General features: G+C 34.3%; 3 protein-coding genes across 3 annotated transcripts; all 3 read left to right on the top strand.

Moving 5' to 3' along the window:
* Positions 1-821: 821 nt before the first annotated feature.
* Positions 822-5888, top strand: LOC11438969 (COP1-interactive protein 1). The gene is made up of 8 exons (XM_003611067.4): positions 822-1184; positions 1581-1781; positions 1872-1994; positions 2137-2180; positions 2279-2387; positions 2667-4910; positions 5073-5210; positions 5387-5888. The coding sequence occupies exons 1-8, from the start codon at positions 1107-1109 to the stop codon at positions 5636-5638; spliced, it is 3189 nt and encodes a 1062-aa protein (XP_003611115.1). The 5' UTR covers positions 822-1106; the 3' UTR covers positions 5639-5888.
* Positions 5889-12322: 6434 nt separating this feature from the next.
* LOC11427048 (O-glucosyltransferase rumi homolog) lies at positions 12323-15767 on the top strand. The gene is made up of 6 exons (XM_003611065.4): positions 12323-12547; positions 12842-13410; positions 13965-14157; positions 14241-14305; positions 14421-14631; positions 14960-15767. Exons 1-6 carry the CDS (start codon positions 12434-12436, stop codon positions 15314-15316), a joined length of 1509 nt encoding a protein of 502 aa, XP_003611113.1. The 5' UTR covers positions 12323-12433; the 3' UTR covers positions 15317-15767.
* A 3366-nt stretch (positions 15768-19133) lies between these two features.
* Positions 19134-23008, top strand: LOC11429105 (cell division cycle 5-like protein). Its single transcript, XM_024785082.2, has 3 exons — positions 19134-19283; positions 19765-21724; positions 22391-23008. The coding sequence occupies exon 2, from the start codon at positions 19841-19843 to the stop codon at positions 21662-21664; it is 1824 nt and encodes a 607-aa protein (XP_024640850.1). The 5' UTR covers positions 19134-19283; positions 19765-19840; the 3' UTR covers positions 21665-21724; positions 22391-23008.
* The last annotated feature ends 3884 nt before the right edge of the window (positions 23009-26892 follow it).

The following is a 26892-nucleotide window of genomic DNA, read 5'->3' as shown; positions in this document are numbered from 1 at the left end:
GACAACCCATAACTTCCCTTTCAAGTCTGTCAAAAAAAAAAAAAAAAACTTCCCTTTCAAGGGCAAAACAAAATTTATTTTTTCCATAGATTACTTTACGTCTTGCATTCTTGGTTATTATTATTTTTAACTCGACAAATCTTTCAAATTTGAAAGAATATTTTATACACAAATGTTAGCTGTTTGTATATTGTTAAAGGTGGAAAAATGTTAGCAGCAGAGATTAATTTTATTTATCCACCTAAATAGACACATAGAAAAATCGAATTTAAAACATTCAGGAGAGGCACACTTACACCACCAAATCAACCTAAACAGATGCAAAGATCGATTTAAAACCACGGAACTATACCTTATGAAATCCTTTCAAATTTAAGCACGAACTTAACTTACATATTGTACAGCATGTTTTGATATACTTTTAAAAACTCCGCACAATTGGATCAAAAGCTTGTATTTTGCAATTTTTGTTTAAATTAAACCGTGATTTGATTGAAAACGCACGCTAAGCCACCCTCATGCTTAACTATTTAATTGGTTTTAATCAAACAATTTAATTAAAAAGAAACCGACACTGAATGAATGAAACAAATGGTTAGGATAATAATACTTTTTTTTTTTTTTTTTGACGTTATATAACAAACAAGTAAGAAGATACGTTATTGTCATTCACCACCCATAAAAATACAAAACCGTGACATAAGATAAATAACAGACACAACTTTTTCCCTTACCTAAAAAAGCAAATTTCACCAACTTATTAATTTAAACAAAGTTATTAATTTCCACTTCAATATATACTTTCACACGAGGCATGCAAGTACTTTTTATGTGTCATTGAAATAACGTTGTTGGAAACTGAGACAAAAACATAACATCAAACCTTAATATCACAAACAAACATAAGATCTCTTGTTTTGTTCTTAGTTTCATAACTCGTTCTGTTCTTACACGCTACGTTACTTTGTTTTGCTTCATACCAACGAGTTGAACCACCGAGTTTAGTGTTTTTTTTTTAGTGTTTTAGTTGGTGGAGTAATTGTTTGGGAGAGATGAAAATGATTAAGAGCTTATTTGAAACGTGAGTTTTGTGATGTGAAGTGAAGATGTTTCGTTCTTCAAAATGGAGAAGTGAGAAGAATAGGATTAAAGCTGTTTTTAAGCTTCAATTCAATGCTACTAAGGTAGGTTCATCTCAGAATTTTTGTATATTCATTTTCTTTACTTTCATATTTCTCAGAATGAATAATCTAATGTATTGGTTCTGTTAGGTTCTGAGGGTTTTGATAATCTTTTATGATCAAATTTGATCTGATTAAATTAAAAAACAGTTGTAAATAAGTCATTAGTGCTACCTTTATTAATAATAGTTTTTTTTCTCCTAGATTTCAATTATAATATAAAGTGAAAAAAGTAACATTTCTTAACCTATCATATTTCTGGGAAATGAAAATGGATTTTGTAATAGTGTGAATTATGATGATCATATTTTTTTTTATTCTTAACCGTATTAGGTTGGAAATTATTAAATTAACATAACATGATTGGATGAGAAATTGTGTTTGGTGATGTAACTTCAGGTGTTACAATCAGGGGTGGATGCATTGGTGTTGTCAATAGTTCCTGGTGACATTGGAAGACCAACAAAAAGATTAGAGAAAGCTACGGTTCAAGATGGAAATTGTCGGTGGGAGAATCCGGTATACGAAACAGTCAAGTATTATCAGGATCCGAAGACCAGAGAAATCAACGATAAAATATATAAATTTTTGCTCTCAACGGTATATAAAAATTTCTCTCTTCATAAGTACTAGTAATTGTTAATTCGTTTACTTTTGTCATTGTTATATAATTTTTGGGGTTATATGCAGGGGTTATCAAAAGCTAGCGCCGTCGGGGAGGTTTCTGTGAACTTTGCTGATTATGTAGATGCCACAAAGCCTTCCCATGTCTCTCTTCCCATCAGGAATTCTCATGGTGATGCTGTTTTGCATGTTAGTATTTGTTTTTTTTTTTATTTTTTGTTCAGATGTAAAGTTGCTTGAAATTTCAGGGAAACCTAATCAAAATATTGAGTGAGGCATAAGTCAAAGCGATGTTGATGTGACTGAATTTGATTTGTTGCTTAATAAACAGGTATCTATCCAGAGAATGCAAGAAAAAAATGATCAAATTCAAAGGTACTACAAAGGGAATTGGCATTATTAGTTTTCCATTTCAGGTTATGGCTGATGAGTTTGTAATCATGTGGTTTTATTGTTTTCAATAACATTTGCAGAGAGGAAGATGAATGTGAAGATATAAAACTAAAATTCGATGATATGAGCTCAAGAAACCAATTCAGCAACGGTGATACAGATGAAAGCACTAAAAGTTATTTTTCTGAAGTAAGCATTTCACTCATTCAGGCTAAAAATTCTCGTGACTTCTTTCAGTGTATTGCTTTTTGCTATATTTTGAATTTTCGAAAAGATGAAGATGGAGCTGCTCGTGGTTGGTATATAAGATATTATCATGCTTTATGATTGAAATTTTTGTTGGTATATATTCAACTGGCTTGTCCTTGCTTAGTACACAATATATCTGTTTCTTTTGTTCTTTTGCACCGAAAGTAAAAAACATGTGAAAATGAAAATGATTAAGTTTCCTGTTTATCTGCATAACAGGATGTCTCTTCCAAAGCAATAATCAACAGGACGTCTAGTGGGTCCGACGTTACATTGTCAAGTTCTGATGACAGCTCTGGAGTTGATACTCCCTGCGAACTTGGACTGAGAAAAACAAACATTCAACCCACCACAAACCAGTTTGTTCCAGTTATGTCCCGTGCCGCAGAATCTCCAAATGCTGCTGTTAATGCCTTGACACCGATGCATGATTTACATCAGAGATCACAATGGGGTTGGTCATCTAGCTCAGAGCTCGGGTTAAGCATGGGCGATTCAACAAACGGTTCTCAAAATGCCCTTTCCAAGGAAAGTTCCCAAGAGGCATCCCATTTGGAGATTGAGAGACTCAAAGCTGAACTTGCTGCTTTGGCGAGGCACGTGGATGTGTCGGACATGGAACTACAGACCCTTAGGAAACAAATTGTAAAGGAAAGCAAAAGAGGGCAGGATCTCATGAAGGAAATCATTATCTTGAAAGATGAAAGGGACGCACTCAAGACAGAATGTGACAATGTCAGGTCTTTCCACAAACGCATGGACGATGCCAAAGTGAGAAACAGGTCACAGTTGGAAAGTGGAGATCATCATGCCTTTGTCGAAGAAATCAGACAAGAATTGAATTATGAGAAAGACACGAATGCAAATCTCCGATTACAGTTAAAAAAGATGCAAGAATCAAATGCTGAATTGGTTCTTGCCGTGCAGGACCTGGAAGAGATGTTGGAGCAGAAAAATATGAATATGTCTAAACATTCCAATGGACAGGAACACAATAAAAATTCCCAAGAGTTAGAGATGAAACTCTCACAATGTGAAACAAGTGATGATGAAGATCAAAAAGCATTGGATGATCTTGTCAAGGAGAAAAGTGATGCCAAGGAGACACACTTGCTTGAGAAAAAAATTATAGACTTGTATGGTGAAATTGAAATGTATAGGAGGGACAAAGAGGAGTTAGAGATGCAAATAGAGCAGATTGCACTAGACTATGAGATATTAAAACAGGAAAACCACAAGCTTGTACATAAGCTAGAGCAAAGCCAACTGCAGGAACAGTTAAACATCCAATATGAGTGTTCATCTCCTCCTGGTGCTATGAATGGCATTGAAACTCACATTGAGAATCTGGAAAAAGAACTCAAGGAACAGTCAGAAGATTTCTCAAATTCTCTAGCTACCATTAAGGTACTAGAAACCCATATCAGAAGATTAGAGGAGGAAATGGAGAAACAAGTACAAGGATTTGAAGCTGATATAGAAGCAATGGCACGTGAAAAAGTCGAGCAAGAGCAAAGAGCCATCCAAGCCGAGGATGCGTTGCGAAAGACCAGACTGAAAAATGCTAATACAGCTGAAAGGCTTCAAGAGGAATTCCAGAGACTCTCAATGCAAATGACTTCTACCTTTGATGAAAATGAGAAGGCTACCTTGAGAGCTTTGACAGAAGCATGTGAACTACGATCGCAGAAAACTATACTGGAAGAAATGCTGCATAAAGTCCAAGAAGAGCTTCAGTCAACTAAAACTGATTACGAGGTAAAACTGAACGACCTTTCCAATCAAATAGATACAATGAAATTTCAGATACAGCAGATGTTGGTGGAAATCGAAGACAAGTCCAAGCAACTCGAAAATCAGAAGAAGCTTGGGGAACAAGTTAATAGGGATTTCTCTGAGGAGTTTGATATGCTAAAAGCTGAGAATGAAAATCTTAAACTAGAGATTTCGCTCTTAAATGAACAAGTAGAAGGAAAAGAAATATTAAGGACTGACTTGGAACTTATGAAGAAATCAATTGAGGAATCTGAAACATTGTTACATCAAGGAACTGTGGAAAGAGATGAACTTGTGAGCACAATTGCGTCATTGAAGAAGGAAGCGGAACATTCGCTTAACGAGCTAAGTAAAATGAGAAATTTCAAGGAAGAAAAAGAAGAAGAGGCTAGACTATTGAAGTCTGAGTTGGAAGCTATTAGAGTTCAATGCAGTGATTTGAAAAAGTCACTTTTTGAGGATGAGGCTGAGAAAGAAAAACTAAGAAAGCAAATTTCCCAGCTAAAGAGTGAAATAAAGAAGAAAGGTGATGCATTAACCAGCATTGAGAAGAGATTCAGGGATAGTAACGGACGCAACCAACTTTCTGATGGATCTAAAACCATCCCAATCAACAAAAAAATTGCTTCCAGTCCTCATCATTCAAAAGAAATGGCAAGTCTGAGAGAGAAAATAAAAATGCTTGAGGTAACTATTCTAGCATCAATGATATGAAGACATAGGTTGTTTTTTTTTTAAGAAAATTTATTGCTCCCTGGATGCTGTTTTCTCTTGTAATATTTCAGAACATATACTATATATCCTTCATTTTCTCCTTCTTATGTTAATATAAAAGATTGTTTATGTCAGGGCCTGATAAAGTCAAAGGAAACTGCCTTGGAAACTTCAACAACTTCATCTATGAAGAAGGAAAAGGAACTTCAGAGCAGAATTGTGGAGCTGGAGAACAAAGTGGAGGAATTTAATCAGAATGTTACTTTACACGAGGTAAACTAACGCTATAACTATTTGCAAAAGCATTTTTGTTCCACAAAACCTGAATTAGAAACTTTGTCTTGCTTAGTTCAAACTTTCATTGTTGAAATGTGGATTGATAATGAAGCAATTGAATTACATATCTTCAATAAATTGACATTAACATGCCCTTCAAATTGGTTGTTCAGGATAGAAGTATTAAAAGTTCAAATGAGATATCGGAAAAAGTAAGAAATAGATTGGAACACGCGGACAACAGTCTTAGTGGCGTATTGACCGAATTGTCGTCATTGAAGGAAAGAAACAAATCAATGGAAAGCGAGCTCAAAGAGATGCAAGAGAGATACTCAGAAATGAGTCTCAAATTTGCTGAGGTAGAAGGTGAAAGACAAATTCTTGTTATGACTGTAAGAAACCTCAAGAGTGTCCACAAGGGCTGAGAGTTTTTTCCTCTTGATATATTGGAGCCTGCAGTGTATAGCTGTAGCAGGTGCACTTTGCAACAGTGGAACACAATTTATAACGAATAAACTAATGTTTAAAATGGTAAAATATGTTATTTTTACGCAAAAGTGGTTGTTTAGAGGATATATAGCAATGCAGAATTCAAAGAATTAAACATTTGTGTTTAGATGTATTCAAGAGATGCATAAAAGTTCTTAATAAGTTAGTACCTCCAAATATCCAATACTTTGCATTACATGTAAAAGCAGAATCCATCAGAAACATGTTGATAATTGCATAAGCCTTTGGTTTAACCAACTACGAATATGTTATATTTCAACAAAGAAAGAAGAGAGAGTTGGAGAAAGCACACAAAAACTTGTCTAATGGTTCACCCTCAACTTTTAGACTACATCTATTCTCTACCTATGGAGCACAAGTGCTGACACGGACACGATACTTAGATCAACATGTCATACCGATGATAATTTTGAAAAAGATTAATTAGTCACATGCGTCATTGTCGTGTCGTATCATATCATACGCCAAATATGTCTACGGTCACAAGTGTTTGCTAAATAGTTCCCAACCCACGGTATGATTTCCCACTATATCAATCATCAAATACATATAGTCTTTGCATAAGCCTCCTCCATGAATGCATGTTCATCCAAAGATATGGGTTTGAATTTTTTTATTTTTTTTTTCTTCTGATAATCCTTCGGTCAAAGAAAGAGGATCCTGATAATCTAGAGTTCGGTCGCTAGGTAAGTAAAGTGTTGGATCACAGTGAGTCTAAGAGATCTCCTACATTGGGTCAAGAGCAACAATACGAGTGAGTTAGTCATCAAACTTTAACCCAAAACCTTAAGGCATTAGACTTATGGATTATTTCACTTATAAAGTGTACAACCTCCACTTTTCTAAATCATGTGACACTTCTAACTCACTTGATACACAACAAATTCATTATGTTCTCCCTCAAGTGGAAGCTTTTCATCCACATACACTTACTTGCACATGTCATTGCACCAGCGTTGTCGTTGCTTAACAGTATATGTTGCTTGACTTTCATTGTCAGGAAGACTTTGGACACAAGGTACCGATCGAACCCTTGTCAAATCACAACTTTGATAATATTGTTGGGTCACGAGGGAAGCTTGGAAGATAAGGATATTGAGCCAAAAGCAACCATACAAGTGAGTTGAACACTACACTTTAACCCAAAACCTAAGGTGTTAAGTTTATGAGTATTCTCTCTTACAAAATGGTCAACCTCCACTTTTAAAAAAAACATGAGATTTCTAACTCACTTATGAACGAGTGTCCCCGGGGCACTCTTTAAAGATTCCAAATTTAGAAAATATTATTTAAGAAAGTCAAATGTTACAAGTTTCAATGCATTGATTGCACAAATTTTAATAAAAACTTAGATGTTTGTCCCAGGGGCACTCGTTAACATTTTTCTATAAAGTTTGATCAAAAATTATTACACCGAATTTGTATTCTCCTCAACTATTTGTCATAGAAAAAATCATTAAACAATCACTTGATTGAATTTAAAACTCACTTGGTTGAACTAAAACCAAATCTTCGGATTCACCCAACCATATATTAATTTTTCATAACAATAATTAAAAATAAAACATAATTAATAGGTCGAATTATTTCAAACGGCGACAAAATGACAAATTTGTATTCTTGTAAAAATGGAGATACGGTTGCTTGACGGTACGGCTACGACACGTTGTCAAACATCCAATGGTAGAAAAACTTTGACAAATGGTGTTGCCTATCCGACTCTCTTAACATAAATATCAAATCTTGTTTTGTGCTTAGCGAGAGATTTCTATTTGACTTAAAACTCTTCCTTGGGGAGCGGTTATATTTTCACGCAAAAGTTATCTTTATCCACCGTGCATAAACACTTTACAACCATCAGATCTAGTGTACACGTGTAATTATCTTAGGCTTCTCAAACTACACCAAATCAAATTTCATTTGCTTCAAACATTTATCTCACTAAAACATAAAGCTCTCCCTCTCTCTACAATTCAAATGAGTCTTCATCTCTTCCGGCGGCCATACATGATGATTCCGACGCAGTGGCCGGTGGTGGCACCACCGCGCCGGAGTTCAAAACTCCGTCCAAATCAAAAAAAAATTACGGTTTTAGACATCCTTTTTTGTGTTGATTTCAAATATCGCCTTAGATTTCTCAAAAAAAAAAAAAAAACTCACATGAGCGTAGATCTACGAGTAAAAAAACGGAACAAAAAGAGAAAATGAAACTACCTCTTGTTCTTCACGGACCCATTTCACGTTTTGGTCTTCTTCTCCGATCCGGTTCGGATTTGTTGTTGTGTTGAAGTGTTGTTCCGATCCGGTTCGAATCTTGTCGTGGTAGGTTGTACGAACTCTCCCTCTACCTCTTCTAAACTGATTATGGATTTATTGACGAATTCGAGAGTGGTAGATGATGTTTATGTGATTTTCTATGGTTTAGTGTTCATGAGGTTCACGGTTTTAGATCTGAAGTTGTTACTGGATTCAAAATCTTTGTGATGTTAGAGGGATTTATGGCTGGGAAACTGTTGGAAACCATTAAGTACATCTAATCGTTTTCCACAGCAAAATGGTTTTGGCATTCCGGTACGGTGATGATGATGAACGACGGTGTTGATGATGATATTGAAGATTCTGGAAACCATTTCCACAGCAAAATGGATTTGGAGTACAACTCACAGAAACTATTTCCACAGCAAAATGGTTTTGGCATTCCGGTACGGTGATGATGATGAACGACGATGTTGATGATGAACAACGGTGATGATTAAGTTTGTTTCCGCGTTTGGTTCGTTTTGTTTTGTTTTGTATGGTTTTCTTTGGGGGTGTAGGAAGCAATTATGTTGGTTTCCTTATGCACCATAACCGCTCCCATATTTCCAACACTTTAATTTTAGACAAGTACATGTACTCACATAAAATTAATAAAATTAAATACTTCTTCCGCTCCTATTTACAAGAGAAAATTGACTTTTTAGATACATTGAATAATGTATGTATCTAGTTAAGAACCTAAACCAAATACATAAATTATTTAATGTATCTAAAAAAAAATTCTCTTGTAAATAAGACTAGAGGGAGTAAAAAGTATTTAGTCACATCAATTGATATATTATAATTTTTTTTTCTTTAATTTTTTTTGGTTTTGTGTGTGTGTCTAAAATTGAAGTGTTGGGTATGTGTCCAACCAAGACTTTCTCATATATGGAACCAAGACTTTCTCATATATGGATAATAATAATTTTGATCTTTTAACAAGTAGTCATACTAGTGTACGTGTTAAAATTTTAAAATAGTTTTTTATTTTGTATTTTATTTAGTTAAAATAATCATTGTGTAAAAATGTTCTGTCAATACTGTCATATCAGTGTTTAAAAATACTAACTTGTTGTCGCATCAATCCTTATAAGAAAAGAGTTATTGTCAATCTTGAAAGATTATTTTAAGGTTAGAGATTATTTTGACTAACAAAATGCACAATCTTAAAATTTCGATACATTCAAGAACTATTGTAACTATTCATTATATATTCAGAGATCAAAATTACTATTACCGCCAATAATATACTTCATTCTCAAATACATATCGCATTTTGACAATATGCATTATTCACATAACTTACTTTGATAATATTATTTTCATTAATATATAAATAGAAATGTTAGCATATAAGATGTTGTTCGATTTATCTCAATGAATATTTTCAAAAATTTTAGTATGGATAACTAAAGATAGGGTCTTGCTAATGAGTGACTCTGGAACACTTCTTAAGAATTTCTATGATCTCATATATATTAATAGTCCAAGTTGTGTATTAGCATGTCTGAAGTACTTGACAATGACGATATTTAGGAATAAAGGGAATAGTTCATAGGTCTCGTATATAAGTAAAAAGTTAAATGTGATTTATCCAAATTTAAATTAAATACATTTGACTTTATATTTATATATGATATTGGAGGGAGTAGTTGGTGACCAATTGCACATAATTTATATTTTTCTAATTTCTTTTTCTTATTTAATTTATTTTATTTATCGACCTTTATTTATTGTCTATTTCTGAAAAAGATAAATACAAATGATAGATTAGTTTGATCTATTTCAACAAGTGGACAACATTAATGTGTCATATTAATCTTTCACTTGTTTATTTTTTTTTACTTTTTTTTATTTTTATAAATATTAATATTTCATTTCATTTCTATCAATCTCTCTTAAATGAACGGTAAATAATTGTAGATTAATAAAACAAATACAGACTCGTAAATCACATAAACGAGTACTTTCTTTCGATATATTCTTAAGAAATTTGGTAAAATTCATCTAATAATGGTTGTAATATTTTTTAATATAGTTTCCTTTGAATATTATTATTTTATAAATTATTAATTCATAGTTGACAAACAATATTGTTTATGATTATGTACCAAAAAAATCATAAACAATTCAACAATATGTTAAGGAAATTTGTTTATATTAAAAATAAGGGTTAATAATCATTTTTTCCCTCAAAAAAAAAATGATTATGTACCAAAAAAATAAATATTGTTTATGATTTAGAGAATCAAGATACAATTCAACAATATGTTAAGGAAATTTGTTTATATTAAAAATAAGGGTTAATTAAGTAAATGATCCCTATAAATATTCATAACTTTGTTTTTAGTTCATACATGATAAAATCACATTTTTTAATCTTTATAAAATTTTCCATCAATATTTTTAGTTTCAATAAAAATTTTCCATCAGCAATTTTAGTCCCTATCAAATGCTTAAGGAAAATGTTACAGAAACTAAAAAAGTATGATTTTATTTTATATGGATTATAAACAAAACTGTGAATATTTATAAGGACTAAAAATTTAAATTATGTTATAAATTATTGCTTCTATGTTGACTGTCAGTTCTGATTTATGTGCATGTGATGCGTGTATGTTTACTTGTTGGCTCTTACGTAATTTTTTTGAGTTGATCTGTGAAACCTTTATAGGCTGATTTCAACATATTTTTGTGTTGTTTGTTTTTGTTTGACGTGAGCGTTTTTTACTTTTTCTTTCATTGAATCAGATTTTTATATCCTACATTTTTATATCTTTTTATTAATTTTAATTTATTTAGATGTTGCATCTGCAGTATCTCATCGCGTGTAGGGATGAGAATAGATTAGGCTGAGTCAAACTTTGTAAGGCTTAAGTCTGATCTGGTATGTCAAAAAAATTTAAAGCATAAGTCTGACTTGTAGTCTGTCATAGACTTACCTTTTATATCTAAGTTTGACCTTCTAAAAACCTGATTAGGCATGCTAGCATGTTTAAAAGTTTATTTCATATGAACATTATTAAATAAGTAATGTGATATAAGGTTAAATAAACTAACGAACTAATGGATCAATGATATTAAACTCTCTTTTGATATTTTGATAAGTGCCAGAAAGTAGTAATTCAAATGAATATTTAAGGCACTTTTGTTACTTGTTTTGCAAGTTATCTAGGAAAAGCCGAGAGATAAGTGATTATGGCCCTTTTACGTTTTATCCATCTTACTTTACCCATTTATGTAGGAATGTAACTCAAGACACTAAGCAAACAAAGAAAAACAAAGAAGAAGTACAAAGGTTTACTCGCAATGGCGAGTAGAAGGAAGTGAAAGGCGAGTCTAAGGCGAGCAAGTTCTAGAGAGTACAAGAAATTACTCGCACTCAACTTGCAAAGAGGAATGTAAGGCGAGCAACTCGCAATGGCGAGTGGATTTACTCACAAGGCGAGTTAGGGCGGCTAAAACTCCTCAGAGGTGACGTGTCACAGATCCACTGGTGAAGAAATCTCAACTCGCCATGGCGAATGAAGTTATTCGCAAGACGAGTTGATGCAGATCAGAAAGTCTATAAAAGCCCACTTGATCCATTCATTTGTAACATCTTAAGAACATATATAAATTCATATTCTATATTAGTTTTGATTCATCTTGAGGAATAATGATTTTTCTACATTATCCTGATGAATTAAGAATAATTTATCCCTATCAAAGAAAAATTTCATTTTGTAAAAAAAAATAAAAAATCTCATACTCTTCATCTTTATACTAAAAATTAATTACCATTTTCATTTTAAGAACTTCAAACTTTTGATATCTTTCATTCAACTTGCGAGCTCTATCTCCTTCATTTCATAATCGAATCTTACTTATTCTTAAGGGTGAACTACTCTCAAATCATCAAGGAGTAATTTAGGTATCTCCGAAATGGTTCTTTTCTAAAATCAGCTACCATTTTCATTTCAAAAACATTAAATTTCTTCATCTCCTTCCTTTAACGTGTGATCTCCATCTCATTCATTTCAGAATCGAATTTTATTTGCCACAAAAGGTAAATCACTCTTAATTCATATAAGATACGATGAATTAACTTAGATAATTTTTTTTAGGAAACAATGAATTAACTTAGATATTATTTTAAGTGCGTCAATAAAATGGAGCACCAAATATTCCCTCAAAAAAAATTAAAATGGACCACCAAAAAATTTAGTGGAAGAAATTGGGTCTTTTTAAGTCTTCTTTGTTTTTTTTTCAAAGAAGTCTTCTTTGTTTTATTAAGGGTCTTTTGAAGTCTTATTATATATTATTTGGTAAAAATTCAAACGGATGAATGTGATGTGAGATTGTGAGTGACCTTCTCCTAACCGAAAATAGCTACCTAGAGCTTCCACACAACATCAGAATTCATTCATATGAAGAAATTCAAGAAACAACCCCTTCTTCTCAGAAAGACCCCTGCCACTCTTTACACTTCTCTTCTCTTCCTCCTCATCCTCATCACCGCTGCCTTCATCTCTTCCCTCTGGGTTAGTTAATTTCCACTTAATTACATTCATTCATTATCATTTATTTCATATTACTCGATCAGTTGCTCAATTAACAATTAAATTTATTTAATCATGGTTGACCCGTTCGTGAAGGCTTGAGACCTAGGAACACCTCAGGCCTCTGCTAACAATTCATTTGTTGGGTCAGCCTATACATCATTATTACATGGCGGGATTTTTCCACAACTTATTCGGTCCTGGTGGCCAGATAGATATACCGAGTTTAAAAAAAAAAAAAAAATTTAATCTATTTTTTGGCTTAATTTCATGCAGTCTACGCTTTCGACAACAACTAATATCAAACCAACAACAACAACAAATACTGTTGCAAACCAAACCTTAGTAGCAGCAAATGTTCCTACGAAGAATGAAAAAATAAAACATAGCAATAAGTTTCAACCAACAGTACTGAATTGTACCATCAAGAACCAAACATGTTCAAGCAGTAATTATCCGACAACAAAAAACAACATGGTATGTCCGGAGTATTTCAAATGGATTCATGAGGATCTAAAACCATGGAAGAAAAAAGGAATAACCAGAGAAATGGTGGAAAAGGCAAAGAAAACGGCGCATTTTAGGTTGGTGGTAAAAAATGGAAAAGGGTATTTAGAGAAATACAAGAACAAAGAAGCTATACAAACACGTGATGTTTTCACCGTTTGGGGTATTCTGCAATTACTGAGAAAGTACCCTGGTAAAATTCCAGACTTGGAACTCATGTTTGATTGCAATGATAAGCCTGTTGTGCCCATTGGCTTGGACCCACCACCTGTTTTTGGTTACTGTGCTGATCGGTGGACACAAGATATTGTTTTCCCTGACTGGTCCTTCTGGGGTTGGTATGTTCCTAACACATTCTACTTGTTTTAATAATTCTCGTGAAGCATGCTTGGCCCCATTTTTATTTTTATGTTAATTTGGATCCATATGATATAGTTGATTATTATTGTCATTCGAAGTTTGTGTTTAAGTTTACTCGCAGACAAGAAAATGTGATTATTTTTCATAACTTTGCTAAGTTGACGGTCCAATTAGTTAATGAATAAACCATCAATTTTATATGAAAGTCTGTCAATTTTGTCCCCTACATCTTAGAAGCAAAAACTAAATTGACATATTTTATATACTTTATGGATTACTTATTATATTATTTATTTATATAGTTTAAAAAATAAACTATATAAATATTAGTAACTTCAGTTTTCATAATTGCACTTCATGTAACTTCACTTTGTCAAATCCCACAGTTGAGTCATATGCAAATATTAGTAAATCAACGTTTATGTTAGTTTCTTGGATTTGAAGTCTGAACAGCTTAAAACTCCACACAGATGTACGCAGGCTGGTTTGTATTGATTGAACTGATTAATCTTGAATGGAATTGTTAATTCAGGGCTGAGATTAATATAAAGCCTTGGGAACATCTTCTGAAGGATATAAAAAAGGGGAACAAAAGGGTTAAATGGAAAGACAGAGAACCTTATGCTTATTGGAAAGGAAATCCGTATACTGCCGCAACACGACTAGACTTCCTCAATTGTAATGTTTCAACCGCACAGGATTGGAATCTTCGTTTATTTACGCAGGTACAGACATATCTAAAGGCTTTCTGATAAGTTATAACACATATCAGTATACAAAATGATGATATTTTGTCACAAATATGTAGGATTGGATTAAAGAGTCTGAACAAGGATTCAATCACTCAAACTTGGCAGACCAATGTACATATAGGTAGTTCCATTTAATCTCAGATCACATATGTTTTATTTTTTATCCCAAAATTCATCATCTACATTTAAATTAATATAATATGTATATGTATGTATTTGATTTTCCTTGATATCAGATACAAAGTTTATATTGAAGGATACGCGTGGTCTGTGAGTGAGAAATACATTCTAGCCTGTGATTCCCCTGCACTATTAGTGAAGCCTCGTTACTACGATTTCTTCACACGAAGCCTACAGCCATTGCAACATTATTGGCCTATAAGGGACACTGACAAATGCAAATCCATCAAACATGCAGTTGATTGGGGAAATAATCATGAGCAAAAAGTGAGTCTCACTCCATCGCACATCTTTTTCAATTCCTTGTCATTCATATCTTAAAAGTCCATATACTGTCTATGCTTCTTAGCAGTAGTAAAGGTTTAAATCGTGTGGTTATGATATTATATCGCAGAAAATCTAGTCAAATGTTTTTGACACAACCTCAATTGTAATTGCAATCATGAAGACATCGAAAAACTTGATGTCGAGTTCAAGGCAGGCCAAAGATTTAGTGACCCTATGGTTTGGATCGGTCCTGGTCGCGTCATTGATCATGGTTGCATATCTTTGTTTAAAATGCAGATAATAATGTGTACCACTACTAACTTGACAGGCACAGGAAATTGGTAAAGCTGGGAGCAAGTTTATTCAAGAAGAGCTCAACATGAATTACATTTATGACTATATGTTCCATTTGCTAAATGAATATTCCAAGCTTCTCAAGTTTGAGCCAAGAGTTCCTGAAGAAGCCGTGGAGCTGTGCTCGGAGACTATGGCTTGCACAAGATCATATTCGATGGAGAAGGAATTTATGGGTGAATCAATGGTTAGGGAACCTTCTACAAAAGATCCTTGCTCCTTGCCTCCTCCATTTGATCCCACATCACTTAGGATTTTCTATGCAACGAAACAAAATTTAATCAACCGAGTTGAGAGATGGGAAGATGAGTATTGGAAAAGTTACCAATGATCAAATACATACACACATTTGAATTGATTAGCAATTAGCAATATAAATAGTAAGCTGGTAACAAAAAGTGCACTTGTCCTTCTTGTTCCTCATCCTTTGAGTTATTGATTGAAATACAAAATCTAAAAAAAATATTTAAGTGCTGACTTAGGATGCATACTTTGTAAGAGATCGAGTATCTAGATGACTAGATAGCATTTATCAATTTTTATTTCATGATGTTTCATCGAGATTCTTAAATGCATATGTAAAATGGTCTTGCACCATGCACAAACGTCTTTTTTACTATTGGATCAATAAGTTGCATCATATTTCATTTAATCTAATGGTGAGATTTATTGATCCAATGATGAAAACTAACTTGTGTATGATGATAAGATTTGTCACACTCTGTTGTGTACCGTAAAATTGTTCATTTATAAAATTACATAGCACTTTATTTGTAGAGAAATTCAAGATAAGCAAAACTTGTCCAGCGCCAAGCCAAAGTGTGAGAGTTAAACTTAAAATTAGGTTCTGCAGAAATCGTGGCACGATGGCTAGGCAACATGGCACGATTGGAGGTTTCAGTTTTGAGGCAAGTCACTGGATTTTTCGTGGCACGATGGCAGCGAATAACAAAAACGTATTTTCGGGTGCAGATTTGTTCCAAATTTTAAGCGATACTTTTACTATAAATATAGACCTTGTATCAGAGTAAACTTTGAGATAGAGGGGGCTGAAACAAGGGTTTAGAAAGGTAACAACAAAACTATGGTTTGTATAGAGTTTGTCTCTTTGGAACAAACACTAGGGTTTGAGGGTTTGATTCACCTTGGAAAACACTATTACGATTGAGTCTCTTGGTTACGGGAAAAGGCTGGGACTTTGGGTAGAATTAGGCGGGAGACTTTTTCTTGTAACTCATTGACATCTCTTTTGTAACGTTACTCATCATATAGTGAAACGGAGGACTGCTCTCTCCCCCAGACTAGGTCAATTTGGACCGAACTTGGTCAACAAATTCTTTTGTGTTCTCTCTTCTTTTTCTCTCGCTGTTGTTTTCTACTTTTGGCTTGTGTTTATAATTGTTCCATACACTTTGATTTTGGATGCCTGATTATCCCTTGCTCCATACATCAAGTTTGTTATTGGTGTGTTTTTCATCGAATCACAACACAAAGAAAAGAGGCTATGACATTGACAACCCATCTACTTCATGTATACTCTTAGATTTAAGAGCAACCAATTGTAATTGCTGCTGAAAAAATTCAGGATATAAAGTTTCACAGGATAAGTGGTACCAAATCTGAAGTGGAAAACTACAATCTGTGGAAATATGGATAACACTTTCAAGTTATTTTTTATAAACAACTTATTTTGCGGTTAATAGCATACTTGTAAGTGCTTATGTAAGCTATTTTTATAACAAAGTATAAAATAAAGTAAAATTGTTTATAAGCTCTTTGGAGAACATATGAAATAAGCTGAAAACATTTTAGGTTCATATCATAAACTGTTTTTATAAGTTCTCCTAAAAAGCCTCGCAAATACGATAGATATGAACTAAATAAGCCTATCCAGACAGGCTTTAAAGCATAATGAACAACTTTGCACAATAATGGGACACACCATTTGGACCTATAGATTGGTAGACCGAGGGACTGCATGGTATGGTGAAGCCACATGATATGATATTCAGCATTATAATTACTTTTTTTCTTTTTTTGACTTAATTGCACTTTTCCCCCTATAGTTTGCGAATTGTGCGATTTTACATCCAATAGTTTTAAACGAGCGATTTTGCTCCCTATAATTTCCCTCCTTCTAATTTTATGGTCCCCATGACATTTAGTACTGATGTGTTTGTTTTTCATCAATTAATGTGTGCCACGTGTGTAATTCCATTTCTTAAAAAATAAAAAAAATGGTATTTTTTCAGATTTTGAGAGAAGTAGGCACATGGCACACGAAACTCAAAGCTACAAAAAAAAATCTGAAAAATACCATTTTTTTATTTTTTAAAAAATGGAATTACACACGTGGCACACATTAATTGATAAAAAAACAGACACATCAACACTAAATGTCATGGGGACCATAAAATCAGAAAGGGGAAAAATATAGGGGGCAAAATCGCTCGTTTAAAATTATGGGATGCAAAATCGCACAATTGGCAAACTATAGGGAGGAAAAGTGCAATTAAACCTTTTTTTTAAAGATTGCATTAGAATTACTCTTCCCAGGATTAATTAAAAGAAATTAGATATATGATTAAATAAGCATAATAGACAACTTTGCGAAATACAAGGAAACATAACACCGATAAACTGCATGATGTATATTAATCTCTCACTTGTTTTTTTACAAATATTAAACTTTCATTTGTATCGATCTCTCTTAAATGAACGGTAAATGATTGTAGATTAATAAAACAAATACAAACTCATAAATCGCATAAACTAGTACTTTCTTTCAATATATTTTTAAGAAAAATGGTAAACCGTCTGATTAATAAGAAAACTGAATAGCATGTTCGTGTAAATAGTACGGATCAACGGAACAAATGCTAAGCCAATACCTAACAAGACCCCGCAGAGAACAAAAACAGGGGCAAGACAAAAATAAATATTGAGCAGTCTCCAGACCACCACACCAGTCACACATAACTGGTTGTCATGAGAAAGAATACCGCGCACCAACAAATTATCCTTTGTTGATAACCTGTTTCGAAAGAGTCTCCAAACCAAAATCGAAACCTTCAAGGGAACTTGCTCCTGCCAAATGAAGACTGTAGCAGCATCGGAGATTGAATGCTCCTGGTTGGTAAGCATCTAATACACACCCCTGACCGAATAACCATCAATCAGATCGATCCGCCAAAGCCATGTATATGTAGAATTATACTGCAAAGAAATATCATGAAGTAAAACCCTACACTCTCCAAACAAATTCTTGTCCCAAACCTATAATCTACGGCGCCATTGCCAGGTCGCCCCACCATCCTCCCATCCTTTAAATATTATTATTTTATAAAGGTAAATGTTAATGAGTGTCCCGGGGGCACTCGTTAAGACCCATAAATAGTAAATATTTCAAAAAAATGCATGTAATCATTGTCTTGAAAATTGAAATATTTGATTTTTTTAAAGAATAATTGCTTCTTTTGAAATGCTTAAAGAGTACCCCGGTAGCACTCGTTAACAAGACCTTTTTATGAATTATTGATTCATAGTTGACAAACAATATTGTTTATGTTATGCACCTAAAAATTAAAAATACTGTTTACGATTTTGAGAATCAAGATACAATTCAACAATATGTTATGAAAATTTGTTTATATTAAAAACAATGTTATTTATTGCTTCAGTGTTGACGGTTCTGATTTATTTGCAATTTTTTCCGCAGCCGTACACGAGTTTACTAAATTGTTCATGTGATGCGTGTATGTTTACTTGTTGGCTCTTACGTAATTTTGTTGAGTTGATCTGTGAAACCTTTATAGGCTGATTTCAGCATATTTTTGTGTTGTTTGTTTTTGTTTGACGTGAGCGTTTTTTTTCCTTTCTTTCATTGAATCAGATTTTATATCCTCTAATATTTTTGTATCTTTTTATTAATTTTAATTTATCTAAAAGTTGCCGTAACTGATCGCGTGTAGGGATGAGAATAGGTTAGACTGAGTCGAATTTTGTAAGGTTTAAGTCTGATATGTCAAAAAAATTTAAGGTCTAAGTCTGACTTTTTTTAAAATGATAAAGGAATAAAACCATACATGTATATCGTGTTTGTTATTGTTTTAATATATTCATATCAAAAATTGAGGGTATTTTTTAAAAGATAGTGTTCTTCTATGCTCCTATATATAGTATAGATTATGAAAATAGAGACTCTCCACCGTGAAACCAAACCAAAAAGGGCCTTACTCTCTTATCAGAACCCTAGCTATCTATCTCGCGCTCTTGAATTCTCATTCACCAAACCGCAGGTATTAATCTCTTGCTTCTCTCAATTTGTGTTTTCTTGGTATTCTGCGATTTTAACCTCTTACAATTCATTGATTTCGCTGTTTCTGCACATTACGCAATTTTAAGCCATTACAATCGATTTTCTAGGGTTTCCTATTCACTCTCTTCCGCTCACCCTAAATTTCAGATTTTGAAAAACAATTGGATTTCGTTGGCCGACCCAGAAGTTGATTTTTGGAATTTGAGGTTGTCATTGTTTGTTTTTGGCCTTTTGTTCCAAACCAACCCTTAATTGCATTTCGGGACTTCCCCTTTCTACTGTCAGATCAATTCACCACCATATCAGAACCCTACCTACCTTGCCTCTCACCTTCTCATTCACCACCGTCTCCAAACCGCATTGTACCAATCTCTTGCTTCTCTCAATTTGTGTTTTCTACGCATTTCGTGATTTTCAGCAATTATAATTAATTTCTGTTTATATATTTCTTTCTGTTGCAGTAAACGAGTCTCCTGCACTGTGGTTTTTCCGGTTCAACCCGTTTCGTGAGAGGAATACAAATAAAGTGTTGCCAAAATGAGCATTATGACAAAGAAAGGTGTTTGGAAAAACACCGAGGATGAAATCCTGAAAGCTGCTGTTATGAAATATGGTAAAAATCAGTGGGCTCGTATCTCGTCCCTACTCGTTTGCAAATCTGCAAAACAGTGTAAAGCTCGTTGGTATGAGTGGTTAGATCCTTCCATTAAGAAGACTGAGTGGACTCGAGAAGAGGATGAGAAGCTACTTCATCTTGCTAAGGTTATGCCTACTCAGCGGAGAACCATTAGTGTGGGTCGTACTCCTTCGCAGTGTCTTGAACGGTATGAGAAACTCCTTGACGCCGCTTGTGTTAAGGACGGTAACTATGAACCTGGTGATGACCCTAGGAAATTGCGTCCAGGGGGGATTGATCCGAATCCTGAATCAAAGCCTCCGCGACCTGATCCTGTTGATATGGACGAGGATGAGAAGGAGATGCTTTCCGAAGCATGTGCTCGGTTGGCTAACACGAAAGGTAAAAAAGCAAAAAGGAAAGCTAGGGAGAAACAGCTTGAGGAAGCGGGGAGGCTTGCTTCTTTACAGAAAAAGAGAGAATTGAAGGCTGCTGGGATTGATATAAGGCAGCGGAGGAGGAAAAGGAGAGGGATTGATTATAATGCAGAAATTCCGTTTGAGAAGAGGCCTCCTCCGGGTTATTTTGATGTTGCTGATGAGGATAGGGAGGTGGAGCAGCGTTTCCCTACTACTATAGAAGAACTTGAGGGGAAAAGAAGGATTGATGTTGAGGCTCAGTTGAGAAAGCAAGATGTTGCAAGGAATAAAATCGCAGAGAGGCAAGATGCCCCGGCGGCTATTCTGCATGCCAGGAAGCTGAATGACCCAGAAACGGTTAGAAAGAGATCAAAACTGATGCTTCCACCACCTCAGATTTCCGATCAAGAATTGGATGAAATTGCCAAGTTTGGTTATGCCAGTGACCTTGTGGGCAGCGATGAACTCACCAAAGGCAGCAGTGCTACTCGTGCTCTTCTCCCTAATTATCCACAGACACCCAACCAAGCCATGACTCCTTTAAGAACTCCTCAGAGAACACCAGCTGGTAAAGGAGATGCTATCATGATGGAAGCTGAAAATTTGGCCAGGCTGAGGGAGTCTCAGACATTACTGTTAGGAGGAGAGAACCCGGAGTTGCATCCTTCAGATTTTTCTGGGGTCACTCCTAAGAAAAAGGAAATTCACATTCCAAGCCCACTGCTGACTCCCTCTGCAACCCCTGGAAGTGCAGGCCTTACTCCCAGAAGTGGTATGACGCCGGCAAGGGATGGTTTTTCTTTTGGCATGACTCCGAAGGGAACTCCTCTCAGGGATGAGCTACATATCAATGAAGATATGGAGATGCGTGATAGTGCTAAACTCGAGCTACGGAGACAAGCTGATATGAAAAAAAGTCTGCGCTCTGGTTTAAGCAGCCTTCCACAGCCTAAAAATGAGTACCAGATAGTGATGCAACCAATACAAGAAGATGCTGAAGAGCCCGAGGAGAAGATTGAAGAGGATATGTCTGATAGAATGGCTAGAGAAAAGGCAGAAGAAGAGGCACGGCAGCAGGCATTACTTAGAAAACGATCAAAAGTCCTTCAAAGGGAACTTCCTACGCCTCCTCCAGCATCTCTGGAGCTTATTAGGAACTCCTTGATAAGAGCTGACGGAGACAAAAGTTCATTTGTACCACCAACCCCTATTGAGCAAGCCGACGAGATGATAAGAAAGGAGCTTCAAGCCTTACTGGAGCATGACAATGCTAAGTATCCGCTTGAGGAGATAGCAAATAAGGAGAGAGAGAAAGGATCCAAATGAGCAGCAAATGGGCCTGCTATCCCTGTCATAGAAGATTATCAGGAGGACGAGATGAAATCTGTATGTTTTTACTAATTTATCTGTTCACCTTTAATTTTATTTTTATGCCTTTTACTTCGCTTTTCTTCATTTTCTACTAAGTAGCTTGTTCACCTTTTCACCCTTTGGGGTACTCAACGTGATTTTTCATTTAGATGATACACATGCTTTTTCTGATGATATTGACCTTGAAATTATTAGTACTTTGTCCGATTATTAATTACTTGGCATCATCATTTTTATGCTGAAACCCCTTTTCACCCCTTTGAAACCACTGGAATCTTATGTAAAAATTAAATAGAAAAAATTTGGACATCTTTTTAATTTATGTATCATCTCCTTTATGAGCTAGTTGCATATTATGGTGGTATGTAATATGTGTTGTATCATCCTGGTTTTTTTTTTCAGTTATAATCATTTGATTAATTAGGTTGAAGTTAGTTTTAGTTTCTCGTAATTGTTGTTCTCTATTTCTTTCGTTTTTGTAACAAGTGATTCTTCAATTGCCTTTTACAACATTTATTCCCTATCTACGTTAATACGCCGAATGATAGTAATACAAACTTCCAAACTGCTTGTTAATTATTATTTGACTCCTTAAATTTGACTATGGAGATGAGCTTGTACGTTGATGAATGATAATATCTGTGTTGAATGTTATTTATTTTTATCTGTTGTTCTCAATAGGCTGATCAGTTGATGAAAGATGAAACCCAGTATCTTTGTGAGGCAATGGGGCATGGAAATGATTCCCTCGAGGATTTTGTTGAAGCACATACAACATGCATTAATGATTTAATGTACTTTGATACCCGTAACACATATATCTATCAAGTGTTGCTGGAAACGCGGAGAAGCTAGCAGCTTTGCAGAATGAATTTGAGAATATGAGAAGTAAGCTGTATGATGGGAAGGAGAAGATGACTCGACTTGAGAAGAAGGTTACATTACTCACGCAAGGGTACGAGGCATGCTACTGCTAACTTGTGTGCAAAATTCTACATTTTTGTTTCTTGCCGTGTTTCTTTCAATTATTGTTAATGGCACATTTTGTAGTTGTCTAGTTCCTTGGATGCTACTGAGATTCTAGAGTGTTAATGTTGTCTAAATCCCCTTCAAAGTTGGTTTTGTAATATAAAATGCTATTCACCTAACTTAAAACTGTTGCAATTGTTGATTTATGGATCTCAACTAATTAGTAGGGTAGGAGATCATGTAGGTCTGTTGGAATTGCATTTCATTATTGTGGGTGACATGTATTTTCTCTGTAATTTAGAAATGTAAAGAAAGTATTGTTTCACTTCATTTTGTTTTTTGAGATTGATGTTTGACATTGTAATTTCTTTCGACCTTGTGTGGCATTCCCATGGCATATAATGGATGATAGAAAAAATTAACATAATATATTAGGACTTCATCTAATGTATGGTGCAAGCATGGTCTTGTGTAAATCTGATCCAATGCTTAAGTTTTAAGGATGGAGGATCATCTTGATAGAATTTGGTGTGTAGTCTCAAATGAAATAGTGTTGTCAAATAGCGGCATTGTAGTGATATACTAAATATAAAAATGTGTTTCAAATAGCGGCACTGTAGCATAACAGAATTAGACACATCTATTTTCCAGTTGTAGACTTAGATATCTTTTTAATCCTATGATATACATAAATTCTGGCTTTACTCCCTATAAAAATTCTTGCCGGTTTGAGCCTCTGGAGTATAAAAATGAAGCTGCTTTTGGCCCTTGTTTTTGGGTTGCAGTCCTTGTAATATTTGTTCGTCTTGATATTAATCTATGTAGTATGTGGAACATATTGTTTTTAGTCTCTAGAACATGTACTACCAAGGGACCGATTTCGACGCGGACAAATATTACAGGGACTAAAACCAAAACAGTATGGTTCCTATGGCACAGGGTTAATCTGACATGAATTTCTGTAGGAACTAAACCAAAGATGTGTATATTACAGGGGCTAAAAAGTTATTTAAGCTTAAAAGTAATTTCAAATAAATTTAGTCCTGGGAATTACGTAACTGGAGCACAACTATTTTAAAAGAGCTATTACACATATATAGTAGAAGTTTGGACCAATGTGAGGATATAAGGGCCTCCCCCCTCCTCAATCTGTTATTGGCTATTGGATCTCTAGCCTTATAAATTTTTATAATTTTGTGTATGTACATACATGTTTTTTCAATGCATTATATGTAGTGACCATGGGATTTCTTTATTTAAGGCCTTAACTTTTGTTGTTCCAAAAGTTAGTCTTAACATTGTAGATAGGTAATATAGCTATAGTATATTCTTTAATAAAAGATTATTTTTGTTAAAAACAACAATTTTTAATGTATCCATTGTTGTACTTGTACAGTATAACATACAAGCTAGTGTTAAAATTATACAATAATATGTCCTGCCTAACAAAACATACTTGATTTTTTAATTGAGGTCGTAGTGGTCATGGGGTTTATTTAAGGCTGCAAACATGGGAGAATTGTCTCAGCTCTTCTCAGCGTTTGTTTCTTTAACTCCTCAAGTTAAGAAAAGGAGTGATTGTATCTTTTCTAACTCAGTTGTCGAGACTCCAGTTTTTGTGGAGCATATTAAGGCGGACTCATGGAAATGGTTACCACCAAGGGTGAGAGGAGGAAGGGGTCTTTATAATAGTGGGTGGATCCTCTCAATTGTTTATTAAGGTTGTAGTCTCTATAGTGTGTAAGCTGGTGGATGTAATCTAGTTTCTTCTATTCTGATTTGACTCTCTGCATTTTGTGTGTATTTGAGTTAGGGCAGCCCTTGAACGCTTCATATTATATTTATATAAATAAAAATCCTCTGCTGCTTCAAAAAAAATAAAAAAATTAGGCCTCTGGAACTTTTGTTTCTCCCAAAAATTAGCATAACATGGTTGTCTGAGATTCACATGATTCGATCCTACAAAGAAAGGTTGTGTGTGTTTTGTGAAATGTGATGATGGACTATGAAAGTGTTGGGGCACAGGAAATGGTTTTATTAGTTTTTTGTAAAACCGATAAAGGAAAGATTTGTAAGTTTAAGCAAACCCTCTCACCTTAAAATCTGCAACAGTGCATGTATGTATTATCAAATAGTAGTACTTTTTTTAAGGAGGCTTGATCTTCAAATTTCTTTTATATCTTTGTTTTCTTTCTTGATTATATGGGTATGTTACCCTTTTCAATGGGTTTTGCAGATTGAAAAATTGAATATAGTTTCTTATTTTTATAATTATTTGACTGCTTTTCCATAATCGCGACTGAATATTAAACTTTGGCTATAGGATTTTCAGATGAGATCAACAAAAGGTCTTTGGCCACAAATTGAGGCCACTTTCAACCACAGAATTTGAGTGTTTTCAAGCTTTAAAAATGCAGAAGCAGTCAGAAGCAAAAAGAACTTGAGAAAACTTTACAAGGACACGAAATGTAATGGAGCATTTCAGGTACAAGCACAAAAACCTTCACAAAAACGTTGCAGAGGATGAGCATTCAAATTTGCAGAAGACAAAAACGTTGAAAGTTATATTGAACATAATCAGACCCAAATATCCAAATGAATTGCATGGGAAGTGGGTCTTTATTTTGCCAAGTTTTTCCCTTTTACTTTTCGGAGTGGATGTTGGTGATGAGCTCTTTTGGATTCATTTAATTAGATTTGATTGCACCATGTCCTCTTAAAACTCCTTTTAATGGGTAAACTATCAACAACTTTGAATGTGATGAATAAAGCTTATGTCGTAAAGTTAGGATGGATAGTAGTGCTACTTGGAATTGACTACCAATGGAGATTTGGGATGTTTATGGTATTGGAGTACATGATAATACATTTCGGAGGCTAAAGTTTTCAGCTCTTCATGTGATGAAGCTTATTACTTATTAGAGATTATAATGTTGTTGATAAAGTTATTAGAGATAATGGAAGAAGAGTTGGTTATGGATGGGTAGTTTTGCAAAAAATATTGAAAAGTGTAGCGTGTATATAATATAGCAGATAATTGGGACTTGGAGAAATAGAGGTTAATGCGGATTCCTTTTTGGGTAGGTAGAGTTTTGGTTGCAAAGATTCGTCTTCTTGCGCTAGATTTGGAGGTTGAGGTGCCACTATAATCGGTGTGCAGTGCAATGTCCTTAAGTTTTTTTACTTTAGTCTATCCGCCCCGGTGAAAGAAGACACTAAATGTCAATATCTCATTCAGACCAATTAATTGGAATACCCTTCTCATAAAAAAGAAAAAGAGAATACTAATGTTTATTCTTCATCAAAGCATAAAACAAAGCTTACATAGTCGGCGACAAAGTATAGCATGTTTCTCCTCTATAATTAAATCTAAATCTGCTACATTCAGCTTCCCCTGCAGACATTTGACAGTAGTTTTCGAGTATGTTTCAATGATAACACATCCAGATGATTGGAGTAAATTGAAATTGAGACGTCAAATGAAATATTTAATAGTTTTTCCGTTAATTTCTCTTACTCTTATCATTTTTTGTGGAATTTTTTTATAAGGGCACCACTCTCTTGATTCGCCCAAGACATTCAAATTTAAAGGATCGACCCTGATTAAAATTCATATGATTAATATGTAAGAAAACATAATGTCGTGGTGAAAGATATGCTCACCCAAACATATGCCTAATTTTTGTTAAAAGTCAACACAGTTTCAATATTGTATCGGCGAATCCTCGTAGAAAACATCTAATATAAACAAGATGAACATTCAATCAAATTATAAAAATACTAACGATAATGTATTTTTATATTGTTTTGAAAATTGTAAAATTGAAATTTACAAATGTAGCCTTCAACCTTGTCAAAAAAAAAAAAATGTTGCCTTCAACTTAGAACTGATTTCAAATAGTTAGAATGGTTTTTTAGTAAAATGCAAGTGGAAGTAGGCTTGCTAACTTACTCCTTCGTGTTTTTAGGTGAGAGTAAGTTAGCTGCCCCCATATATATATATATATATATATAAAGAAAAAAAGGAAAACCATCCGAATATATTTGGTTGGAGTTTATCTTTCATTACCTAAACATTGTTTTGTTTTGTTTTCATTTTATGAATGTTGCGTCTTCACTTATATATTCGCCTTCGAGCGACCTCTTCATAGCCACCATGATGTCTTTGTGTTTTGGTGACTCCCTCATTGCTTGGTTTGGAATCTAATATCTTT

The sequence above is a fragment of the Medicago truncatula genome, chromosome 5 (genome assembly GCF_003473485.1).
Source record: "Medicago truncatula cultivar Jemalong A17 chromosome 5, MtrunA17r5.0-ANR, whole genome shotgun sequence".
Taxonomy (NCBI): Eukaryota; Viridiplantae; Streptophyta; class Magnoliopsida; order Fabales; family Fabaceae; genus Medicago; species Medicago truncatula.
Note: the sequence above shows the minus strand (reverse complement) of the source record. Positions and strands in the feature narration are given on the sequence as shown.